General features: G+C 33.8%; 3 protein-coding genes and 1 non-coding gene across 9 annotated transcripts; 3 read left to right on the top strand and 1 right to left on the bottom strand.

Annotated features, from left to right (window-relative positions):
- The first annotated feature begins 4,024 nt into the window (after window positions 1–4,024).
- LOC120068156 (uncharacterized) lies at window positions 4,025–7,270 on the top strand. Of its 3 annotated transcripts, none has more exons than XM_039019859.2 (3): window positions 4,106–4,553; window positions 4,730–6,773; window positions 6,861–7,270. In XM_039019859.2, exons 2-3 carry the CDS (start codon window positions 4,826–4,828, stop codon window positions 7,037–7,039), a joined length of 2,127 nt encoding a protein of 708 aa, XP_038875787.1. In that variant the 5' UTR covers window positions 4,106–4,553; window positions 4,730–4,825; the 3' UTR covers window positions 7,040–7,270. The 3 variants fall into 3 exon arrangements, with proteins under 3 accessions (XP_038875786.1, XP_038875787.1, XP_038875788.1); XM_039019860.2 differs by having other exon boundaries at window positions 4,128–4,553; window positions 4,734–6,773; XM_039019858.2 differs by having other exon boundaries at window positions 4,025–6,773.
- Window positions 6,759–16,213, bottom strand: SPA2 (SPA1-related 2). Of its 4 annotated transcripts, none has more exons than XR_005479109.2 (9): window positions 15,518–16,213; window positions 13,391–14,919; window positions 12,889–13,046; window positions 10,686–11,514; window positions 10,160–10,306; window positions 9,326–9,643; window positions 9,139–9,198; window positions 8,721–9,028; window positions 6,759–7,104 (listed from the first exon to the last, which is right to left on the bottom strand). XR_005479109.2 is itself a non-coding variant. In XM_039019856.2 (8 exons), the coding sequence occupies exons 2-8, from the start codon at window positions 14,876–14,878 to the stop codon at window positions 8,837–8,839; spliced, it is 3,192 nt and encodes a 1,063-aa protein (XP_038875784.1). In that variant the 5' UTR covers window positions 14,879–14,919; window positions 15,518–16,213; the 3' UTR covers window positions 8,528–8,836. The 4 variants fall into 4 exon arrangements, 2 of the variants coding, with proteins under 2 accessions (XP_038875784.1, XP_090164359.1); XR_005479108.2 differs by lacking the exon at window positions 6,759–7,104 and adding an exon at window positions 8,447–8,500; XM_039019856.2 differs by lacking the exon at window positions 6,759–7,104 and having other exon boundaries at window positions 8,528–9,028.
- A 3,184-nt stretch (window positions 16,214–19,397) lies between these two features.
- On the top strand, window positions 19,398–19,480 carry TRNAL-UAA (transfer RNA leucine (anticodon UAA)). The gene has a single exon. It is a non-coding gene; the product is annotated as a tRNA-Leu (tRNA).
- A 1,503-nt stretch (window positions 19,481–20,983) lies between these two features.
- On the top strand, window positions 20,984–24,666 carry LOC120067811 (protein trichome birefringence-like 23). Its single transcript, XM_039019402.2, has 4 exons — window positions 20,984–21,935; window positions 22,263–22,540; window positions 23,468–24,287; window positions 24,518–24,666. Exons 1-3 carry the CDS (start codon window positions 21,635–21,637, stop codon window positions 24,239–24,241), a joined length of 1,353 nt encoding a protein of 450 aa, XP_038875330.1. The 5' UTR covers window positions 20,984–21,634; the 3' UTR covers window positions 24,242–24,287; window positions 24,518–24,666.
- Window positions 24,667–24,774: the final 108 nt, after the last annotated feature.

Below are 24,774 nucleotides of genomic sequence, written 5' to 3'. Positions count from 1 at the left end.
ATTATGAATCTTAGTATATAAGATCTAAAAAATGTGAATATAATTCAATCAATTAAAACATATACATTTTACTAAGATGTTAGACGTCTGAACTTCCACTCTCAAATGTTAAACGATAAATAAGATACCTACCAACTATATATATATATTTTTTTTTTTTTTACCTCAATTTCTTTTCAAGGAGAAAGTTCCTTACTTCATGATGAACTATTTTAATGACTTATAAATATATTAATACTCAACATTTATTGAATAAGTTAGTTCATAAATGTTGAGTATTAATATATTTATGTATTTATATATGTATGTGTATATATAGAATTTGTGGATGGTATCAATTTAGTCCACGTGGCAACTCTCAATTGGTCAATTCGTCACTCTATAGTATATAAATAACGGTATTAGTCATTTTAATTGGGCAGTTAGGTCGTGGACGTCAGTTTATGTTGCAAATCGTGCAATCCACTCTTCCTTCAATGCCATTACGCCACGTGTCCTTTCATGCCTAAAATATGCATGGGTAGCACCGTCATTTTAATTTAATTTCCTTACTCCAACAAATTAAAATTCAATTCGATTATTTTTTAATTTAGTATTTTTGTTTTTCTTTTCCGATGCAACAGTCAATCGACTTAGTAGATGTATTGGACGGCCGAATATTGATAATTTAATATTAAGATCATAGAGAAAATTCAGAAGATGATTATCAATATATTATACAAGAAATTTTATAAACCACAAGTTAGTCTTAAAAATGATGGGAAAAAAATTAATTGTGACTTAAATATTTAATTTTTAAATACCCCTTGGTCAAGTCAAGAGGCTACTTGATGGTGAAGCTTGAATAATGGTATATAAAATTGAAGTTAATTAAATCATGCTAAAATTAGTTTTACTAAGTTCACTAAATTAAGGTTCATTTTAAGAGAGCATAGTTCAATGACAATATTAGATTCTCCACTCCATCCTATTATCAAAAAAGAGAAAAAAAAAATTGATAAGTGACATAACTCGACAATAATTGATATATCCTTCCTTTTTTTAGATTAGAAGTTCAAATTCTTTATACCCTCACATTTGTTGTACTTAAAATAAAAAGGAAAATAAAGCTTTTGATGAGTTATAGTTTTTATAAATTATTAGGAGGTGAATTAAGATAATTAAGAAGATAAATTTACAAGGATATTAATTGTATATATATAGTTCAATATTAAGTGCAATTAGTGGGAGTGGAGAGGCTTTTAAAATCTAACCTAGTTTTTTTTAGTACAATAGGGGTATGGGATTTGAATAACAAACGTCGTAATCAATAACACTCAATTGAGTTATGCTCATTTTAGCAAAATCTAACAACTTAATTAAAGGCATGTTATTAGTTAAGTTATACTCAGAATTTTGCCTTGAGAGTGTAGTTCTTTTCTTTTTTTAGGCATATGCAAGCGAAGTTGTTTTGTACATATGAACTATTTACAAAATAAACTAACATTCGAGGGTGTCAAACACCTAAGGTAGTTGGAGCATGTGAAATGAAAATTAGTCGTTGAAGCCTTAAATGAAAATAATAATAATAATAAAAAAAGAAGAAAAAGAAGAAAGAAATTATTTATAATTTTAGTCCCTAACTGTTGGGATAAACACTATATTCTTCGGATATCTAATAGAATACGAATTAACTAGCAACAACAATAATAATCAAGTAAGGAATGAGCAATTTTAACGTGGAAAAACCCCCTAATATGAGAAGTAAAAAACTACGGACCGAAGTCAAAATCTCCACTATAATTAATAATGGGTTACAATGAGTTCTCCTTAATCACAACTAGAGGCTTACACATTAAATATCTCAAGATAACAATCTTGGCAACAAAACGGCAACAAATTGAGAAGAATAAAATTAGAAACGTCTCACTTGAAGTGCCAACTAATTATCCATGGTCTCTGACTGTAGGTAGCTCCAAACGAAATCTCCATCATCCATATTGAAGAGCTCATGTCAAGAATATACTGTCAAAAATTCAGCTCGATCGAATCACGGATTGATCCCCAAATGGCTGAAGAACATTACTGGTTAGATTGCAAAGAAACTCCAATTTTATGTCGTTTTCTTAACTCTCGATTTACGTGCATACACATGCTGACCAGCGACTGCAGAATCATTTTAAAAACAAAACCTAAAAAAGGCCTGGGGCCTTTATTGGGCTTTCACTAAAGGTGAAATAACCCAACACTAACTTCCAGATTTAAATGTATTGTAGTTCCTTAACTTTTAAAAAGATGTTTAATTAGTTCCTAAACTTTCAGTTTTAATTTAATAGGTTTATGAAAATTTCAAATTTTAAAAAAATTCAAATTTAAAAGAAAAATGAGAATTTTTGAATTTTATAAGTAACAAAATCCTAAACTTTCAATTTTATTTGGTAGATTGGTCAATTAAAAAGAAAATTGGAAGTTTAGCTAGGGACCATATTTTTAACTTTAAAAATTCAGAACTGCAAAGTTCAAACACTATATTTCTAATTCAACCAAAGAAATGTTTGTTTCATTATATCCTCATTCAAAACATTAGAGCTTGGCGAGTATTACTCAACTGGCACTTAGTATGTGTTAGCGACAATCAAGAAGTCTTGATTTGAATTCCCCACTTGTATAGTACTAGAAAAAACGTTAGAGCTTCGACATCCCACAACCACATGCCAGCATGTTGTGGAACTAAATGAAAGTTATACATACTTTCGTAGCCACTTTTAATATGGACAAAAGGGTAAATGTTTTAAAATGTCAGTCACCGTCTAGCTAAGGACAACGACCCTCCAACCATCTCCACAATAGTATGATATTGTCCACTTTGAACATAAAACCTCATGACTTTGCTTTTGGTTTCACCCTAAAATGTCTCATGCTAATGAAAATAGTTATCCTCATTTATGTACATGATCGTTTTCTTATTTAACCAATGTGAGATTTTGATCACATTTTCAACCTGTCTTTCACTAATAGACAGTGACATTTTTGTTATATTTATGAATAGGTCGACTCATATCCCTATATTTGAAAACAAAAATGGTTTACAAAACTAATTCTTTTTCTGGGCATTAAAAAGGAACTCCTAGTTTTTTAGGAAAATATAAAATAAAGAAGAAAACCTATCAGTTAGTCTTAATTCATTCGTAACAGCCTACTATATATAAGTCAAGTTTAAAGAATTATTAATTATTATTCTAAAAATGAAGAATATTTAATTAATGGAAAAACTCCAAGGTTAACTTCACACTTAAGTAAGTTGAATGATTTGTTTCTAAATCAAATTAAACTCCCAATTAATTCCAACAAATGACATGAAAATTTGTTAAGAAACCAAAAACAAAGAACAAAATAGTAGAGAAATATCCAAACTAAATCATCAAAATATCCAAACCTAGTAACAAAATCAAGTAAGAAAAATAAAATGTCTAAACTTAACAATAAAAATTCCAAATTCAGCTTAAATGAATCCAACACAACATAACCCATATATCTTTTTAAAAAATAAAATAATAATAACTTATCAGAAAATATTAATTAATAATTAACAAGTTTAGAGTTAAGCTGAATTCAGTAGGAAAATATAGGATCAAAATTGACTCAATTAATCAAACTAATTACACCATAAAATGGTAATGTTTTACTTAAATTTATTCGTGTCTTTTAAAATTCTAATGTCTATTTTTTCTTTAGTGAAACTGTAGTTAGTTTCCCAGCTCATTTTACTTCAATATTAAAATTAACCGCACACCTTTTTTTTTACAGTAAAAATATACACACAGAGGAAATTTACATTTCCAACCAATAGAAAAAAGGTTACAGAAAGAATAAGTTGTAAATACCGCAGTCAGTCAAGCCCCCTTTTTCTTTTCTTTTTTATAATTAATTAATATATTTCATTTATCGCTTAATAACTGAAAAAACGCCGCCGTTTCGCCTTCAGTGTCCGGCAGTATGAGAACGGAGAACCAAAACGATGGCGTTTTGTGAATATTTATTTTTGTTGTTTTTTTTTTAATAAAGAAAATACGAAAGCCGCGGGAACACGTATTATAAGTGCGTGCAAATAAAACGGAATTTCAACGGCCACGCCTCCATTTCTTTCTAACCAAACGACAAAGCTCTTTCCCAGAAGGAAAAAGAGAGAAAAAAAAAAAAAAAACTGCTTCTTTTTCCTTCTTTCCCTTGATTTTGATTTTGATTTTTTGATTAAGTTCTCCTACTTTTTGATCAAATTCATCGTTACAATAATCCGACAAGAAACCCCATCTTGAAATTTCCGTTGTTTCTTTGATTAATTCCTCGGTTTCTTAGCCGTTTTTGTGGTGTAATTACATCATTTATCGATCAAAAACCTCCCTCCAGGTGTTTGATGATTTGCCCCAATGGGGATTTGATTCTCAAACTGGGTTTTTCTTTTATTTTTTGTTGGGCTTATAAGGAGGAGAATTTGATTCCACTACGTAGCTTTTGGATGGATGATTGATGATTGATTGATTCTGAAATTACAGGGGAAAATTTTTGAAGTGAAGGTATGGTCTTGTTTATTGAGATTATGTGAAGTTGTCCGTTGACCGTTTCTTTGATACTGGCATCTGATCATTTTGTTTGGTATTAGAGGGTTGGTTAATTGTTTGGGAGTTCTGAGAGTTTTGGGGTTTCTTCGTTCTGCTTATAGCTTCTCATTGTTGTGTGGTGGAATTTGTAGGCAGTGGTGTATTTGGAGACGGATTTTGGTTCGGGAGACGATTTTGTGTATTTGGGGTGTTATCGTCTTTGGCGGAATCGCCCTCTCTAAGCCGGGATGGAACAATTCCGGCGCATTGGAGAGGTATTGGGAAGCTTAAAGGCTCTTATGGTGTTGCAAGATGAAACTCAATTCAACCAGCGTCAATGTTGTTTACTCCATGATATGTTTAGTTTGGCTTTTGATACAATTGCTGGAGAGATTAAGGATAATCTGAAGCTTGAAGAGAAGAACACCAAGTGGAAAGCGCTTGAACAGCCTTTGAGGGAATTGCATAGAGTTTTTAAAGAAGGGGAGCTTTACATCAAGCAATGCATAGATTCCAAAGACTGGTGGGCTAAAGTAATCAGCTTCCATCAGAACAAAGACTGCATCGAGTTCCATGTCCACAACTTGCTTTCCTGCTTTCCTGCTGTCATTGAAGCGATTGAGACAGCTGGAGAGATATCAGGGCTCGATCAGGACGAGATGCAGAAGAGAAGGCTTGTACTTATGAGGAAATATGATATGCAATGGAATGACCTGAAACTGTTCCATTGGAGATTTGGGAAACAGTATTTGGTTCCTCGAGAAATACGTAATCGGATGCAAAGCATTTCAAGAGAAGATCGATGGCTGCTAATTGAAGCACTCAAGGAAAAGATAAGTTCACCAGGAAATGCTGGTTCAAAGAACGAGCAGCGGCTTGGTGAATTGTTGATAAAGAAATTAAACTCGGAACCGCCAACGGTGAAGCTTTTCCCGAGTTCAATTTTGTTCGGAACAAAGGATTATCAGGTGAGGAGACGGTTGGATGGAGGGCATTCTAAGGAAGTTCAATGGTTTGGGGAGAACTTTGGTCTGAAACAGTTCACGGCGGAAACTGAACAAACAGATTCTGAGGTTCAAATTCTTTTATCACTTTCACATCCTAATATATTGCAATACCTCTGTGGGTTTTTGGATGAGGAAAAGAAAGAGTACTTTCTTATAACAGATTTGATGTCCAAGGATCTTTCTTCCTACATGAAGGATAATAATGGAGCCAGGAGGAGAATCTTGTTTCCTCTCCATGTTACAGTTGATATCATGCTTCAAATTGCTAGAGGCATGGAATATCTACACTCCCAAATGATCTATCATGGAGATTTAAACCCTTCCAATGTATTTATGAAGCCGAGGAACTCTTCAGAAGGCTCTTATCTCGTAAAAGTTGCCGGTTTCGGTCTATCATCGATCAAGGATTCACCTCCTAGAAACTCAACAAACCAACTAGAAACCAACCCTTTTATCTGGCATGCTCCAGAAGTGATGGCAGAGCAAGAACAAGGTCCAGGAACTGTTCCTTCTTTCAGGAAGACAGAGAAAGCAGATGTCTACAGTTTTGGTATGCTTTGTTTTGAGCTTTTGACCGGAAAGGTTCCATTTGAAGATGGTCATTTACAAGGGGAGAAGATGAGTCGCAATATCCGAGCAGGCGAGAGACCCCTCTTCCCATTTCCGACTCCTAAATATCTGGTGAGTCTTACCAAAAGATGCTGGCATTCTGACCCTTCTCAGAGGTTATCTTTCACTTCCATTTGTCGAATACTTCGCCAGGTGAAGAAATTCCTTGCTATGAACCCTGAAAGCAATCAGCCCGAATTGCAAACGCCTATTGTCGATTACTGCGACATTGAAGCAGGAGTTGCAAGGAGATTCTCCTCAGATGGGGTTGGTGATTTATGTTCAGTTTCACAAATTCCATTCCAAATGTTTGCTTATAGACTTGCTGAGAAGGAGAAGACAAATCCAAACAAAATCAAAACTTGGGATTCTGCAAGTGATGTGGTTTCCATTAGCAAGGATGATTGTGCCTCCATTTATAGAGATGATACTGCTTCTGTAGTAGAAGATCCATTCACTATCCCTGCAAGTGATACTAGATCCCTTTATTCTGATATGAGATCTGTTTATTCTGAAGCTCCACCCAAGAAAATGCCAACTACAAAGAAACTTCCAGACACAAAGATCAAAAAAGGCACAGGTAAGATTTTGTTTCCTTTGTTCAAAGCTTTATATTACAAACAAATTGGCTATATAATAACTGGAGCTTGTGGTTTGTTTTACTCAGGGATCTTAGAAACAAAAACACGAATGACTACACGAACACCCTCACGAATGCCTTCACGATCAACTTCACGACCTCGAGTATTGAAGACGAACAGAGATATCCCGTTACCATTTTCTAGCCCTCTGAGTAAGGGAAGAAGGAGACCGAATGGTCATGTCTCGGACTCGGAAATTCACTAGCTTTTGCTTGCTTCTTAGATGGAAGCCTTTTTGTAGAGCTTTGCTTCTGCATTGTTGTAAAATTTCTGACATCGTTCAAGTTATGCAGATCAGATACTTCATTTGTTTTTCTTTCCTTTTACAGAAATAGTCTTAGAAACAATTTCATGTTAGCTTCTTGTAATTAAGCTCTTGTAGTTTCTGGACATCTCAGAAAGAATAGCAGATCCTGGTTTTCCCCCCTTCTATTTATATTTTGTCTATTCTTTCCCTTTATTTTTTTTTCACTTTTTAAGTTTGAGATTTGATTTTACTAAGTGTCAGTGGAGCTTCAAATTATGGTTTTTTTCTGTCATAACTTATCAACTTTCTTCATTGTCTTGTTCTGTTCTCTCAGGATGTGATTTGCAGTTTTTAAAATTGGAAGACAGCAGATTGTCCTCTGTGGTTTTTGAAGCAGGGAGCCTTTTCTTTTCATCATTTTCATCTGAGAATTGTCTTTTTGGGTTTGTATTATTACAAGCAATGCATTCAGAATAGAGAAAACAAATTAATCGTTAAGGATGTTGAGTTATTGTTTCTACATCTCCTGTCAGCTAACGTCCATATCCTATTTTTTATGATTTTGTTCTCCCAAAGGCAATAGATTGTAGAACAGAAAGGGAATTTGCAGTGATTTGATACAACATGGCAAATAAATGAAGGGGAAAATAGACGAATAAAGAAAGTGACAAGTGCAACGTTCTCTCTTTTTGAGGTAAGATAATCTCAAATTTATGAAATCAAACAAATGAAGGGAAAAAAAAATAGACAAATAAAGAAAATTGCCTGATCACATTTATACATGAGTAGATGCACCACGTCAAATTTGAATTTACATATCGAATGGGTGCTTCCATTCATGTTTAAATGTGATCAAGCAATTTTTCGAGTCTAAGTATTAGTTAAAAGATGTTAGAACAATGGAGGTATTTTTTCAAATTTTCTGTATAAAAATTATATTTATACGTAGACATGAAAGTTAAGGTTTTAAATTGAATAAGTACAACTTACACAATCAAGAAACTACTGTTCAGGTAGGCAGTGTTACACGGTGAACGAGCACATCCCATGTCAATTTTACGATATTATTTTGTGTTGTTCAAGAGTGATTTCATTGTACCATATATATTTATTTATAAAATAGACTTATAATTTACTAGGACCTTGAGTAATTTCCGCTGTTTTCACCTCGTCAAAAGAACAGGTTATAAATTATTGTGATAAATAAATGGATTTAAAATGTGTGTAAATATAGTGTTTGTAATGTTCCCCATGCTTAGATTTTCAGTACATATTTGAGCAGCCAAAGTTAAAATTGGTCTCCACAATTCAAACACAAATCCTATGAAAGCTCAAGGGAGAAAATTCAAAATCCAGAAGAGGAAGTGTTCAATCTCAATATGCAACCATTCTGCTTCTTTATGCAGCTTTTATAACTAGCTGTTGGGTAAAATTACAATCACGAAAAGAATCGAATAAATTATCGGTTAGAAGTGTAGAATTTAGAGACATATATTTCTTTTATATATATACACATTCACTAAAAAACTCTGCGGCAGCTTTTTCAATCATATGATTCCATATTATATTGAATCAATAACTCAACTTATATAACTCAAGAAAAGGAGGAAATGTGAGATGAAAATGTAAATGCTGTTACCATTTTTATACTTTAGTCTCAGAATAGGGCTTCAGATATTTTGTCAAATCCACGAGCTGTAAAGTGATTGAAGTTGACCACATTCGTCAAGTTAATCAGGGGTTCGATTTTCACTCTCAAACCATTTGTAGTACTTTTATGCAACCACTTGAGTTGGCTGCAATAACCATGTCGGATTTTCCTCTCCAGCATACACTCGAAACAAACTGATCATTGTAGTCCTCGGTCTCTTTTCCAGAAATAGGGTCGATAGAACCAAACTTATAGGAAGTCATTGGCATAGGCAGAGATCTATGGTAAGCATATACCTGAAAAAGAGTTCAAATATGCAAATCCATTAAAGAGACGTCATCTCGAGGAGTATATTTCCAGACTTTTCAAGAGCAATTTTAAAAACAAAGTAAGATAAAGAACATACTTCGTTTGTTTCTGAACCACAAGCAATGTAGCCATTGGAAACTGATAGACCCACGAAATTCTAGCAGTGGAGAAGACCAGATAATTCAGTAAATCGAAGAACAAATAAAAGGGTGCACATAGGGGGAAAGAACTGACAGAGAGAGAGAGAGAGAGAGAGAGAGAGAGAGAGAGAGAGAGAGACAAACCTTTTCATTAGTGTGGCCGCTGAGTGTTAAACTGCAAGCATTGGAAGACAAGCCAGTAGGATTGGTTCTATTAAGATCCCATAGCTTCAACGTGTTGTCTGTGGATGCCGAAACAAGAGTCCCCGAGTCCAAGAACTTCACATAGCTTACAGCTTTTTCATGGCCACCCAACACACACCAGGGGGCTCTAGTATTACGTAGATCAAAGCAATAAGTTCTGTAATCGGCAGACCCAAAAGCCAGCAAATGAGTTGAGTGAGCAGAGAACTGAACGCAGCAGACGTTTGCTATGTTCCTAATTGTGCCCAAACAGTTCTTCTGCAGTAGAATAATGCACAAGGATCGATCCGTTAGAGAAGAATTCAAGTAGACGAAGATCTTCTAAGTAACAAAGTAGAGCGATGATGATATATATATATAAAAGATACCAATCATGCAATCTTCATATGAATTATCGGTATTTAACGAACTAAGTCAAACACAATTTTTAATAATTTTTAGCTCTTCTTTTTATTGAGAATGTGAAATAGTGAAGTTCCAGGTCCACGTAAACAAAAATAAAAACAATGATGCTTTTTCAAGTATTTATCCTAAAGGGAAAAGATTACCGTAGAATAACTAGAAAATTTAGGTTTAATGGTTACTTTAGAAAATAAGGAGCTCCTCCCTCATGCACAAACTCTTAAAGTAGAAGGAAGATTCTCTCCCTTCCAAATCCTTGGCTTGGGTGTTATATTGCCAAAAAAAGGCAAAAGAGGAAGAAAAATAATCCAGGGGATGTAAGAAAGGAGAAGAAAAAGGAGAATGGAAGAGAGAGAGAGAGAGAGGGCATGCCTCGTTAATACTCCAAAGTTTCACAGAACAATCATCACTTCCACTGGCCAATTTTGTAGGATGCACTTGTGAAAAGTCGACAGACCACGCCCTCTTATTGTGTTCATTGAATTGAGAAACCTCTTGACTTACAGTTGCATCCCATAACTGGAAATCCATTCAAGAAAATGGAATTGTGAGTGATCCTCAAAACAAAAATAATAATAACAATTGTTAAACGGTGTAGCAGAAGTCTAGATTTGATAGCACATATTGATCAATATATATTTTTTATAAGAATATTGATCAATATAAGCATTTCAGGAATGAAAACTAAAAGTAAACTACAGGCTAAAAATCATTAAGAGACAAATCACTAATGAGTAAGAAGAGACTTGTATAAAATCTAGACAGACTATGAGGTAAATACTTGTGTCTATAAATTCAACAAAATTTCAATAACCAAGGCATTACAAGAAAGATACATGGTGCCTGCTAGGCCCCGTCTTTGAAATTTTCATGTTTTGTAACCATGCAGGAAATATACCTTAACAACGCCATCATAATCAGTTGAAGCCAGATAGTTCTTGATGTAGCTATTCCAGCAAACACAACTAAGCTTTGATCTATTAAACATTTCAACTGCGGGATAGTGAATATCTGCCGAGTCACTAAAGAGTGAGTTAAACTCAAAAATCCTTATTTTCTTTGACACTCCAGCAGCAGCAAAATAGTCCTCATCCCGATCAAAACTCAAGGAACAGATTACATTCGAGGAACTGTTAAAATCGCCATTTCTCAGTACCCCACGTACTTCAAACTTGCTATAACGAGAATACTTGCAAAACCCATCAAAAAAGGCACCTAGACGATCACTGTGACTCCTCTCATCATCTTTCTGTGGTAGATAGCAGTTTTCACGAGTTCTCAGTAAATCATTATCTGTCCGAATTGCTGTATCATTCTCAGAAGGATCTACTTTTGATCTCATGGAAAAATAAGCACTTTCAAGCTGACTTATATTTTTTGCTATTCTCTCTTCATTGGTTTGTGATATTCTATATACCTGAGAGTGCATATCTGAATTTAAATATCCTCCATGAAGGATCAAATCATCCCTTCTATCCACCGTAGACAAGCCAGATTTATCCAAGGGTTTGGCTGAGCTGTGCCTTTTATTGACTTCTTCAATATCTGATTCTAAATACCGTATGTCTTCCACCAACTTTGAGGCATGTTTCTGCTTTTGCTCATTCAATGATGTGAGAAACTGCAATAATAACTCCGATTCAGCATCTTCTTCATCAATAGATGTTGAAATCTCTGCTGCCGGAACATTTGCCATCCCATTAATTAGTTCTGATTCTAAAATTTCGCTGTTCATCCAGAATTTACAGAAGTCCAGTTATAACACACATATAAACAATTAATAGACACAGGCAAAGAAACCATTGGTAGAACTAACCAAGTGAAAAAAATTAGAAGTCCCGCTAAATTACTTTTTCCATCCCTCTATTTAAAAATAGAGCCTATGAGAGGCATCCAATCCTAAAAAACAAAATTGGGATCCAATCCAAAAATAGTGACCCATAGAGGCACCATTTTGAGGGGACATGTGTTGAGTATCCCACATTGAAAAAATCAAGGAACCCCACAATGTTTATAAGATGCATAGGTTAGTATTCTAGTAGTCAATTGGTTTTGAGATGGAATCCAATGTTATCTAATATATTGTTGGGAATGCGACCAAAGTCCCATGTTGGCTAGATAAGAGGAAAATCTTAGGTATATGAGTCTTGATAAATTTAATTATACAATACTTCAATACTTCCTGCCCCTTGTGGAAATCAATATTAAATGGGAGAGAAAATTACATTATAGGGATTCAAACATAGGACCTCTTGCTCTAATATCATATTAAATCACCAATAAACCCTTAAGTTTTTGGGTTGATTGATGATTTAATATGGTAACAGAGACCTACTTTAGTCATGTCGGTAGAATTCTAGAGTGTCAAACAATGAATTGGTGGGAGCTTTGAAAGATATAGTCGTGGTGGAGATCTATGGTTGAGCTCTATCAGACGGGAGGTGTATTATAAAGAAGAGGAGTTGGTTTGGATAAGATTTGGATAGATGGATGACTATTTGAGGGAAGATTTGATGGTCCTTTATTCAAGAGGGGGATTGTTGGGAATGTGACCAAAGTCTCATATTTGTTAGTTAAAAGGAAGATCGTGGATATAAAGTGGGGACAACTATCTTTAATTATATGAGGCCTTTTGGGTGAAACCAAAAACAAAGTTGTGAGCCTTTATGCTCAAAGTGGGCAATATCATACCATTGTGGAGATATTGGATGATCGTTGTCTCCAACAAGAATATCAACAAAATATCGATATCGACGAATATTTATGACAATAAAGAAATTGATATAATTATTTAAATTAATAATTAAATTGCTTTTATTCCATACTAAGTTATAATTGTTGTTATTAGTATTCATAATCATATTGGGATTAATCGATGATATTTCTGATACTTTATGTGCAACTATATTGACGTATCAACGAATATTTCAATCCTTATAATTGACAAGCTTCAGATTTATTAAGCCTTTTTCAGTCAAAACACTTTATGCCAAATTATGAAGGATTACAATCTAAAATAAGTAAGCATTTATATTTTCATATATAATGTTTCTTCAAACACTAAGATTTGTGATTTGAGGTAGACTATAATTCTTTATTACCTTGCTGTCGGACGAGATGCAGGTTCAGGATGAAGAAGCCAAAGACAAAAACCAACTTCCTTCAAATTATCGGCTAGAAAGTTAGGAGGAAGAATCCTCTCGCGCAAATTTGACATCGCTGCAGCAAGTGCACCATCCGATTCAAACTTTCCAAGTAACTGAAAGAAATAAAGTATATTCATTTAGGGGGGATTTTCAGGGCCGCAAGAAAGTAATAGAGTAGAACAAAAATTAGAACTACTTATGGACCAATGACAACACTAACAAGAACTATGGTCATGCATAGCTGCACATCCTATGTCGGTCAATTTTTTGTGAAATTTTCTACTCATCAACAGTTTCACTCAAACAATAGTAACACCTTTTACTTTCGAGTTCATGGATATTGGATAGAAACTCTTTTAATCCAAATTTATCAATAGAAGCATTTTCAACATTCTATGAATGAAAGAAAACACACTTAACTTTCTTCATATCAATTAAACCACGACTATCCCCTCACCTCAAAAAGAAGAACACCAAGAGAGAATATATTTGATTTAGCTGAGCAGCATCCTGTAATAAGTTCCTCTGGACTTACGTACCACGTCTCTTCCAATAAGTCACTTATTGAAGTCGGGGCAGAATCATATACACGAAGGCCAGCAGGCTTGTTCCAACCCCCCTGTTCCGCAAAATGTTCATTATAATTTTCCAAACCATTCTTATTGCAGTCCCTAGTATTTGCAGTTTCAAGATTGGCACCAGATTTTAAAGGAAAATGAGAGTGTCGGGCCATAAGACTCATATTCTGGACATCTTTTTGTTTTTTTGGAGATCCACCAAATGACAGAAAGTTCCCTTGCTCCAATGGCCTTTTCCGAGTCAGATGGTTATCTGAACACTGACCGTCTTTAACCATTAGGCTTTCTGGAGATTTCCCTTGAATAAAAGCTCCAAAGTACCTTACCTGATTTGTCGTCAATATCCTGAAAGAAGATGGACGTAAGTCATGCAACAAAACCCCCTGAGCATGAAAACGATCCACCAGCTCAACTACATGCCTAAATATATACAAGCATTTAATTTTATTTACTTTTTGGTTGGGAACTTTAAGCCATTCTCTCATACTAATGCCATCAAAAGAAGAACCCCGATGTTTGTGCTCGGATTTCCTATACAAAGCAGGAATGACAGGCTTAACATCATTAACATCATGCTGTAATGATGAGCCAGATGCCAATGTAATACCCCCACCAATCCTTGCATTCTTAGGGTTTCTATGTTCAACATTAAAGCGCTCCAGTTGTACACCTCTACGAATGATCCCCTTGCCTTTCAAGGTATTTTTAACAAAAAATTCAGGAAAACCCGATTTTGATAGAATCTTGGTCCGAATACTGCCATGAGTATCACCACCCTTATTGTCAGTAGCCTTCATTTCTTCCAATTCTTCTCCACAATCATTACGACTGGCTCTTCCAGCAAAAGCCTCGGGAAAAGATGTGTACCCAGCATTCTCCAAGCCAGGGGTTACTGCCTGACCATTGTTCTTGTAAGAAGTATCGATACGTGAACTCCCACTTCCTGAACCACTTCCCAGCTGGTAAAGATGTTGCCACTGACTGTGCCTAGAAAGCAGCCGTGCTCTATTGTTTGATGGACCAATAATTGCTAAATTGGATCCATTGTGATTTTTCACAGTTAGCTCTTCAACCATTACGCCAGCATCATCCATACAATGAGGACTGCACTCTGGTTGATCAGATAATTTCACATTGTTTTTACACCTATTAAGATTCTTACCCTCTAAAATGTCAGTAAATTCATGAGGATAATCCTGTGAATAGCCACCGTCAATGGGTATAACCATTTCTTGTGATTCAACTATGTTGGTATTTTCAGGTTTCAGCAAATACTCATTCTCCTGAGCATCTTGCCTGACCTTATTTTGGACATGTGCATCCTCTGTCGCATCCAATAGCGTCATATCCTCGCTCATTTCTTCCATTCTCTCCAGACCAACTTCATTCTTTCACATACTTGATTGCCCTGCTAGCATAACACAACTTGCCAAGTCAAATACCATAAATAGAATACCGAAAGCTGAGAACCAATTTTTCAACTCTTGAAAACTATCGGAACAGCAATATTCCTCTATAAGGAAACAACCGTAGATAAAATCAACCAACAGATTTAAATGTACGGCACAATCCTGAAACATAGGCCATTCAAAATGGTTGAGCAGCAAAAGCATAAAACTCAAGGTCAAAGGTCCAGACGTGAAAGAAATGTAATGGATTCATTTATGCAATACAACTAAAACCACTTCCCATTAACAACCAGACCAGAGGACAGTACACCCAAAGCATCAGTTAAAAATGGGAATTGAAAAATCAACTCCCCAGCTCCAATCATTACGAAAAGAAACACCAAAATATAAAGAATCAATAAACAATCAAATTCATTACAACAAAAATCAACCCACCCCCCCACCCCCAACCCCCAACCCCCAGAAAAACAAGGATTTGAAATGTTATCTAAACCAATAGTAATCCATCTGGATGGTCAGAATAGAATTTAATTGGGATAAACAAATTAACATTGAAAAACTCGTGCATAGCCTTAACAATTACCGATAAGAACTCACCTCTAACCTGCTCCGAGCACAAATTCCCTACATCTGTCAAAAAGTACACAGAAAAACAGCAATATATAAACTGCCGCCTCCATCCACAACTCATCTTCACTTTCCCAGCTGCCAAACAGTAATGAATTCCGCACCAGAAAATTTAAAAACAATATAATATATATATATCTGTGTATATATATATATTCAATTAAGAATCAACTTCAACAAGTATCCGACGAGCTGAGAAGCAGAGAAAAAATTAAAAAAAAAAAAAAAAAGAGAAAATAAAGAAGAAATTAAGCAGAGGAAAAACCCTAGAAAGCACTGAGAAGAAGGAGAAACCAGCAAACGAAAAATAGAGAGAAATACGTGTGACACAATAGCTGAATAGAAAGCAGAAAAACAAAATATCTTTTTGCCTCGCTTTCTCATCCGCAACAAAATATAAATAATTAAATAAATAAATAAATGGAATTCCTTTTTTAATTTTCTCCCTTAATTTTTTTTGGTTGTAAATTTGTTTCCTCAAAAATAGTTTTAACCAAAAACAAAACATTTCAAAGGGATCAGGTTTTTCTCACGTGCCTTTCAGATTTTTGTATGGGCTGAAACCTATTAAATTTTTTATTGATTAAAATTAAATTAACGATAATCTCTTTTTTGGGAAACAATGGTAATATTTGTCTACTTGGTATGGATTTGGATTTCCATTGTTACGCTTCCCGAAGCATATTGGAAAAACTATATGGTAAGAAATATTATTAAAGTAATGTAGTAATAATAATTAAAATCCAGCTTTTGGGTTCAGGAGATTTTAACGATAGGTGGTGGTGATGCCACGTCGGCGAGACAAGGTGGGGCCCGTGGAGACGCGGCCAACTCAACGAAGCGTCGTAGATTTGAGAGGGAAAGTTAAGTGGACACGTGTAAGTCACTCAATGGTCGGATTATAGCAGAGTATGGTCCTCCAATATGTGAATCTGACTAAATTTTCTTCTTCATATCTATTAGTTTTTATTCTGCTAAATTACAAATATATACACCAACTTTTCAACTTTGTCGTTTGTTTCTGTATTCCTTCAAGTGACCTAATAGATGATTAGTCATTGTGGTAACATCTTGACTACCACAGTGACAGAGATGATTAAGTTATATACATGGGAGTTTTGTATGGGCAATTGGGCCTCTTTGCGCCTTTGAGTGTTATCCTTAGGAAGTGTTGTGGTTTAGTCGGCTCATGGAGGCTATTTTGGACATAATGTCATGGTACCTTATACGATGACTTCCTTCACCAATTGATATAATGTCACTTACATAGGATGCAACGTGAAACAAAGGGGTAAAGTTTGTGGGGGCTTTGGCTAGGTATTTCAAGACCACTATGGCACTTTGGTGTACACAAGTTGTCGATCCATGACAAATTCATTTTCTATCTCTAGATAGGAGTTGACTATGATTTATGAAGTGTTTCAACGGTGCATGTTAATGAGTTTCACTCATCATTACTGAATCTGATTATTTTAGAGGTGATTTGTTCCTAAATGAGGAGGATCTCAACCCAACACCCATTAATTTTTTGGCACAGGCGGTGTTCCGCCTACCCAGTCATGTGGGATTTGTGAGTTTCGATATAGGGCCAACGAGAAATTGTTTAGTTGATGGCATCATTAATATGGCGGTTATGTGACAAATTCATAAAATTGGGGTAACTAGCTCTGGCTTGATAATGTTATGGAAGTGGGTTTTATCGTGTTGGTTGTTTCTTTGGTTTAAAAGAAAAAATCCACATTCTTTCTAGAGTTGCAATATTACTTTTGGCATTTCATAAATGTTTTGAGACAATTATTAAAGTAAATATTCATTTGAATGTTATAGGAAAGCTAAGACATAGAGCAATGTAGTAGTGGCCTCAAATGGAAATTGAAATCCAACACTGTCACTTCATTTTATGTTAGTCACACTCATTCTAAGTCCTCATTTCCATCCAAAATTTAATAGATTTCTACTTCAATGGTAGTTTTAAAATAGCTGTAAAATGCTAAAGCTAATATTGCAACTTTTAAAATATGACTTTTTTTTAGATACTAGGAGTCATTTTTTAAAAATGTAAAAATTTAGGAATTTTATAATATAGGTTGCTTTATTTTCCCCATTATTTTGGCATGCAATATGGCTCTTTTATGATATGTAATATATATGGCGTTATAGTTTTTTTTTTGTATTTAATATAATGTTTGACATTGTAGTTCTTTCTTCTTACTTCACTCTTGTTTTTGCATGAAGAACCAAGGATTAGATACGGTTCGAAGATTCTCTTCGACCATTGATCTTCAAAGCACACCACAAGCAAGATATATCAATTCTTATTGTTCCAAATATTCATAAATTCAATCACAATAACATACAAAAATACAACGCTTATCAATACAAATTTCATGGCTTTATATGGCTTCAGAAATTAAAACATAGATATTCTGTGAAACATTTTGAGAGCAACTCTCACGCTTATGAATATATGAGTCGTGATATAATATTAAAAGGACTTAAAAATAAAAAATACATATAATATGCACCATAAATCTAGAATCACTGATCTTAAGCTAACTAACTATGAATTTGTAACCATCTAAGAGTCATGGAGCCTCACTCCAAGTCTTTTTTCAAGCTTAATTTTTCTTAAATTCCACTTGGCTTCAGTTATTGCAACTTCTTTTTATTGAAGATTTGGATAGCATATAGTGTTTCGTTTTTTATGCATTTTCTTTTAGTTCATATGGTTTGATTCAAATTCCTTCCATTCATTTCATATTTCCATCAGATTAGTAGAGTTATTGAGAGTCTGACCCTATTCAAAGGCATCTTTAAAATCATTAAGGCTGACATTATCCCCTTTTGAGTTGAGATTGATTCGCTCATTCTTTAGGAGCTTCTAAACGGATTTTCACATTAAGGTAACAAGATTCAATATTTTGTGAACTCCTTGAGTGATTTACAACAAAAAGGGACAATTCATGAGTTTTCCTATGCTAGTTGAAAATACAATCCTATGACGCACGGACTTGCTATTCATACTCGAATACATTGGTTCACCTCAATTTGGTTGGAAGATCACCTGCCATGGGTGAATTCCATTCTAAATGTTGATAGGTATCTTTCCTAAGCTGCCTTTTTTTTTTTTTAATTGTTCTTGTATTTCTAAAAAAAACATATCTATTTGGTTGCATTATATTTAAAAGTGATTATATCAATTGCAAATATGTTTTTTTTTTCCCTCATCACACATTTGAAAGATTTTTTGTTAAACATTTTAGACTCATTTTCACATAATATAGTGGTAGTTGCAATTATATTATTAAACTTTCAAATTTAAAAATTGAATTCTCAAATTTATATAATGGTTAGAATCAAGACCTTCAAACTTACCTAATTATATAAATTGTAACATTTGTATAAGTTTGAAAGTTCAAATTTTATCACTTGTGAGTCTAATTTCTACAATTACTGTAAGCTTGAGAGTCCAATCTTAACATTTGTAAAAGTTTAAGAGCTTGTTTTTTTGCAATCAAAAGTTTAAGGGTGTAATTGTAATTCCCACTATATTTTAAGGGTGGTTTTTGCCGCTTGCCCAAAAAGAAGTTTTTAAGTAATTGATTTAAAATTTTAGCTAATTATATATTTAGATTTTTTTTTCTTTTAAAAAAAACACTCATCTTAAATCAAATCTAACGATTTCATTTTTACAACTTGGGTAGGATTGAAGGGATTGATCTTTTTTAGTTTAAAATAAAAAATGTAATACACTTATATTTGAGAAAGAGCATTTGGAATTTATTTATTTAATTACTATATAAATTATTGATAACATTATTATGTAAAAATCATCCTTTAAGCTTCGTAAGCTGGTTTGCCCGAGAGGTTAAGGGGGAAGACTTAAGATCTTCTGCACATAAGTGCGCATGGGTTCGAACCCCATAGCCAGCAGTTTTATTTTATTTAATTAATTACCTTTTTTTTTTTTATTACTTTTATAGTTTATTTTCATCCCTATTATTTTATTTTTTTTTATTACTTTTATAGTTTATTTTCATCCCTATTATTTTAAAAAATACAATAATACACTTTTTAATTATTTTTGTATAACGTGCTTTTTGTCACTTTTTTATAATCACAATACTCAATAAGAAAAATTATATTTCTTTTTAACGAAGATATCAATTTATAGCCCTAAATTTTGGAAGTTATATCAATTTAACTTCCAAACTATAATTGTGTCAATTAAAACCTTAAACTTTTATAAATATATTAATTTAAACCTTAAACTTAATAACTATAAAATTATCCATTATGTTTTATTTGGTTACGTTTATACAAGTTTCAAGTTTAAATTGATAAAAATTCAGGGTTTAAATTGATACACTTATGAAAGTTTATGATTTAAATTGATATAATCATTAGTTTAGGGTTTAAATTGATACAACTCTCAAAGTTCAATGTTTAAATTGGTATAATTATTAGTTTATGATTTAAATTAATACAACCTCCAGAGTTTAAGACTATAAATTGAGATTCACTATCTTTTTTTATTTTTCACAATTTCGTGACTTTAAAATCGACATGAAAGGTGATTTGAAATTTTCATTATTTCATTAGAAAATCAGCTAAAGATTAAAAATGAGAAATAACATATATAATAATGAATAATAACATATATAATAATGAATAACAAACTTGTTAAAGCAATATATTTTTAAAGCAATTTAACTAATTAACTTTTTGAAATTGATTTTTATTTTAAAGATATCTATAGACATCGACATTTTATCGATATTTCTATCAACATTTTTTCAAAATTAAGATATATATATATATATCACCAACATCCCTTTACATTACATTTATTCTTACCTTTTTTGTTCGTTTGTTAGTACAATACATTTTTGTTTTATTTTATTTTGATAAATTTGAAATACTTACCAAATAAAATTAAAATTTTATTAAATATACAACTTTCAAAATTCATGTACTAAAATTATAGTTTGACTAAGTCAGAATTATTACAATAAATTTAATTTTAAGCGCTCAATCACTATGCTAAGTGAATATTTGATCATAATAATATATGAAACTAATTATCAAAAAAAAAAATTATGAAATAATAATTGGTACCTTTATTCCTAAGTTATATTTTAATAGAAAAAAATTACATCTCCTCGCTTATCTTAAACTAAAAAATAATATTTTTTTTTCTAAGTTTTTCTATTTAAGAGTAAATTCATCCCGTCTTAAATTTACTTTATAAAAAGTTTTTAACTCTACACGAAGATTGAAATTAGGTTGTAAGACTAAAGGTGAAAGAAAAAGAGATTCAATATCGTTATTAAAAATTCGAAAACTAAAAAGTTACATTTTAAATTTTAATGAAGAAAAACACCCGTTGTTAAAAAATTCATAACTAAACTAACGAAAACTAGTTTTTTCGAAATTAAAATAATTTTCATGAATTTTTGAGATGAAGTCAAGCCACCGACTTCCGGAAAAAGTCCTCACCATTCCCGGAGAGATTTGGACCTTTTCGCCATATCAAAATAGGGGTCCAATTTTGAAGATAGGACCCGTCTGAAATGAGCACTAATATTAATTCAATCATAAATTCATTACCTGTAACTCAAATCCCCATATTTTAATCCTACTTATGTACCGTTGTTGATGTTGTTTATGATTTGATTACTCGAACACAGAATTATTAGCGAACTAATATATTAATTTTCCCCCTTCTGTTTGTTTCTCCAACTGGGTGGCGCTTCTTTTACCCTCTGTCCTCTCTCTCAATCATTAATGGCTCAATTTTAGTTTCTGTTTCGCCTTCTTCACTTACTTCTGCAACTCGATTGATAGGGAGCGACCCGAGTTTCTGCGAAGTCTAATCTGCTTCCATTTTTCAGCTTTTTCGTGTTTCTGGGTCTTCCCCTTTTGTTATAACGACAAAATTTGAAGTGGGAATTTGGATCCAGATGCGTTTTAATGGAATCGATCTGATTTAGAGTATTGGGTTTTGGATTTTGTCTCCATTAGATACGGTTTTGAACTGGGCATTGCGATCTTGTTGTTTCAGAGATAAAAGTGGGGAAGAGGAAGATGAAGTTCAATTGGAAGCTACCGTTTCCTTTCAAACGCAACCACGTACTGATTTTGAAGCTTGTTCTTCCTATTCTCTTACTGGGTATTGCTTTTCGTTTCCTCTTTGCCGGTTCCGGTGACGTTCCGGCGCTTTTAGAAACCCCTTTGACAGAGAGGATGGCGGCGCCGACGATTTTGGAAAACCCTTCAACTGAGAAGAACGATGCTTCTGCGATTTTGGAAACTCCTTTGTCTAAGAAGACTGAGGATTTGCAAGCACCAGAAACTCCGGAGGTTGAAAATCAGAAACCACTTGAAGGTGATGAACTGATGCTCGCTTTTTTGTTATTTTATCTTTCTAATCATCCCCTTTAGGATCAAAGATTTGTAACTATTTGCTGTTCTTGTGTAGTAGTGTCAATCAAAATATGGGGATTTTCTGTCTGTGCAATGCTCATATTCTACTGCCATAACTTTCTTTAAGTTTGATGTTGAACATTGGATTGCTCTGCTGGGAAGTAATGAATTGATTCTCTGTTAATTTCTTGTTCACATTCTGTTTGGAAGTGTTCTGTTCCATTTTCTTTTCTTTTTACCCCTTAGATAATGAAGTTTTGAAATCTTGGTCGAATTGAATTTGGTGCAGGGAAGTGTAATTTTTTTGTTGGAGAGTGGATTCCAAATCCATCAGGTCCTGTGTACAATAATGAGAGCTGCCCCCATATTGAAGCTCATCAAAATTGTATGAAGAATGGGCGGCCAGATACTGAATACCTATACTGGAGATGGAAGCCACGGGATTGCGAACTACCAAAGTTTGATCCAGAAAGATTTCTTGAGATGATGAGGGATAAAACATGGGCATTGATTGGAGATTCGATATCTCGAAACCATGTTCAATCTTTATTGTGCATGCTGTCAACGGTATGTAAGAATATGTCAAAATGAAATTTGAAGTAGGGAGATTGCTCTAGGTGATTGACCATAGCTACATTCTTCTCTCATCTAGTCTCTTTGGTTTAGTCAAACAAATTGTTTTATACCATCCCTTTTTAGAACAGAGGCATTCTAAGAAAATCATTTAAGTGTTTTCAATTATAGCTTCATTTTCTTCTGTTACAAGGTTGAAGTTTACCATGCCTGTGCATTTTATTTTCCAGGTACATTCTAAACATAGCTGATATTGTCAATATGTGATACTAGTCTTCCTAGATGGATGTCCATTTATATAAGGAGTTTATCAGAAAATGAATGCTGTGCGACGAACTTATTCGAACAAGATTTGTTATATAGGTTGTGTCCTTGAGTTCTAAGAAAATGAATGCTATGTCAACTACTATGATAAGCTTACTTCTAGTAAACTTTAATACGGGTACATGTTTTCCTTCTGGCATGTTATTTTTTACCCATCTAAACTGAGGAAGTAAGTTTGAAATTAAAGTTTTAATTTCATCTAAATGAACCATGATTCGACTAAGTGGGTAATAATATCCATAGTCAGGTGAGTTCTTTTGTCTTGTGGCTGGACAAGCTTATTATTATTTTTGTGGGTGTTGGTTTCTTGTAGCTCAGTAGTCTTTTTTTTGGTTCTTTCCTCCTAAAAAAGCTCTTTACAGTATCCTGGATTTGTTAGTTTACGTGTTCACTCATACAAGTTCTAAAAACAGCAATGTTTGAATTGCATTGCAAAGAATGAAACGGTCCGAGAAGATGAGGTTCTCCTTGCCTTCAATTTCTCAATTTGATGATCTAGCAATCCAATCTTTTTGTCAGAGTTACATTTTTTAATGCTTGAAAACTTTTCATATTGGAATGTGCAACTTAATCAGGTGGTTGTATACTTGTTCTCAGGTGGAAGTAGCTGTTCATATCTACCATGATGAAGGATACAAGTCTAGAAAATGGAGGTTTCCATCATACAACTTCACTGTTTCAGTTATTTGGTCACCTTTTCTTGCAGAAGCTGCTATATTTGAAGATTATAATGGTGTGTCTACATCTGAAGTTGAGCTTCATCTTGACAAACTCGATAAGAAATGGACAGATGAGTTCCTTCAAATGGACTACATGATTATTTCTAGTGGTAAATGGTTTGTGAAATCTGCAATATACTATGAGAATAACAAAGTGCTGGGCTGTCATTCTTGCCCAAAAAAAAATTATACAGAGCTAGGTATTGATTTTGCCTACCGCAGATCCCTCCGGTCTGCTTTAAACTTTATTATAGCATCCAAGCATAAGGGTATGATATTTATGAGAACATCAACCCCTGACCACTTCGAAAATGGTGAGTGGTCTAATGGAGGAACATGCGATCAAAGGGCGCCGATAAAAGAAGGTGAGATTGAATTGAAGGAACTGACCAAGATTCTGCGCATGGTCGAGTTAGAGGAGTTTAAAAAGGCAGAAGTAAAAGCGTCTCAAAATGGGTTGAATCTTAAACTTCTTGACTTGACCCAGCTTTCATTGTTGAGGCCTGATGGGCATCCAGGTCCATACAGAGAGTTCCAACCATTTGCAAATGACAAAAATGCAAAAGTGCAGAACGATTGCTTGCATTGGTGCCTACCCGGACCGATTGACTCATGGAATGATGTGATTATGGAGATGGTGTTAAACGGATAGGAAACTTCACCACCGACATCAAGCAACGAGATTTTGCTACAAGAAGGTACACTCTGGATTTCTCTTATTGTAGGTAATGCCATTGAGGCCATCTTCTGTTAACAGTGCTTTAGGAGATTCATCTCAATTTGTATTAAAACACAGCCATGTCATTGAGTTGATTAGTAGTTACATATCTTCTTATGCATCAAATTGAGCATATATCTTGTCCTAGTTTGAGCATTAAAAGGGAATGATATCCATTGTTATTGCTTCTTTTTCTTATGATTGAATCAGGTAAGCAAATCTTTGTAACTATAGTTCCAGTTCTCGTTCGAGTTTGTTGCAGTTGGTTCTGCTGGACTGATTTTGTTCTATGGCCCTATCATGAACATTGGGGGGAAAAGAAAAACTGAATGGCATTGAGATATATTATTCCCATCTTATCATTTGATTTTTTTTTTTTAAAAAAAAACTAACCATGTAATCTTTTTGCAGATTTAAGCAGTATTCCATTTAGTAAAATAAAGAAATGATGTTAATTTAACAACCAA

Source organism: Benincasa hispida, chromosome 12 (assembly GCF_027475165.1).
Source record: "Benincasa hispida cultivar pf3 chromosome 12, pf3_genome.v1.1, whole genome shotgun sequence".
Lineage (NCBI taxonomy): Eukaryota > Viridiplantae > Streptophyta > Magnoliopsida > Cucurbitales > Cucurbitaceae > Benincasa > Benincasa hispida.
Note: the sequence above shows the minus strand (reverse complement) of the source record. Positions and strands in the feature narration are given on the sequence as shown.

Excerpts from the sequence above, each read along its gene's own strand:
- LOC120067811 (XM_039019402.2), top strand. The coding sequence starts at position 21,635 with ATGAAGTTCAATTGGAAGCTACCGTTTCCTTTCAAACGCAACCACGTA. Across the intron at positions 21,936-22,262 it reads AAATCAGAAACCACTTGAAG|GGAAGTGTAATTTTTTTGTT; the intron begins GTGATGAACTGA and ends AATTTGGTGCAG. Across the intron at positions 22,541-23,467 it reads TATTGTGCATGCTGTCAACG|GTGGAAGTAGCTGTTCATAT; the intron begins GTATGTAAGAAT and ends ACTTGTTCTCAG.
- SPA2 (XM_039019856.2), bottom strand. The coding sequence starts at position 14,878 with ATGGAAGAAATGAGCGAGGATATGACGCTATTGGATGCGACAGAGGAT. Across the intron at positions 11,515-12,888 it reads GCATCTCGTCCGACAGCAAG|CGAAATTTTAGAATCAGAAC; the intron begins GTAATAAAGAAT and ends CTGGATGAACAG. Across the intron at positions 10,307-10,685 it reads ATTATGATGGCGTTGTTAAG|TTATGGGATGCAACTGTAAG; the intron begins GTATATTTCCTG and ends ATGGATTTCCAG.
- LOC120068156 (XM_039019858.2), top strand. The coding sequence starts at position 4,826 with ATGGAACAATTCCGGCGCATTGGAGAGGTATTGGGAAGCTTAAAGGCT. Across the intron at positions 6,774-6,860 it reads AAAGATCAAAAAAGGCACAG|GGATCTTAGAAACAAAAACA; the intron begins GTAAGATTTTGT and ends TGTTTTACTCAG.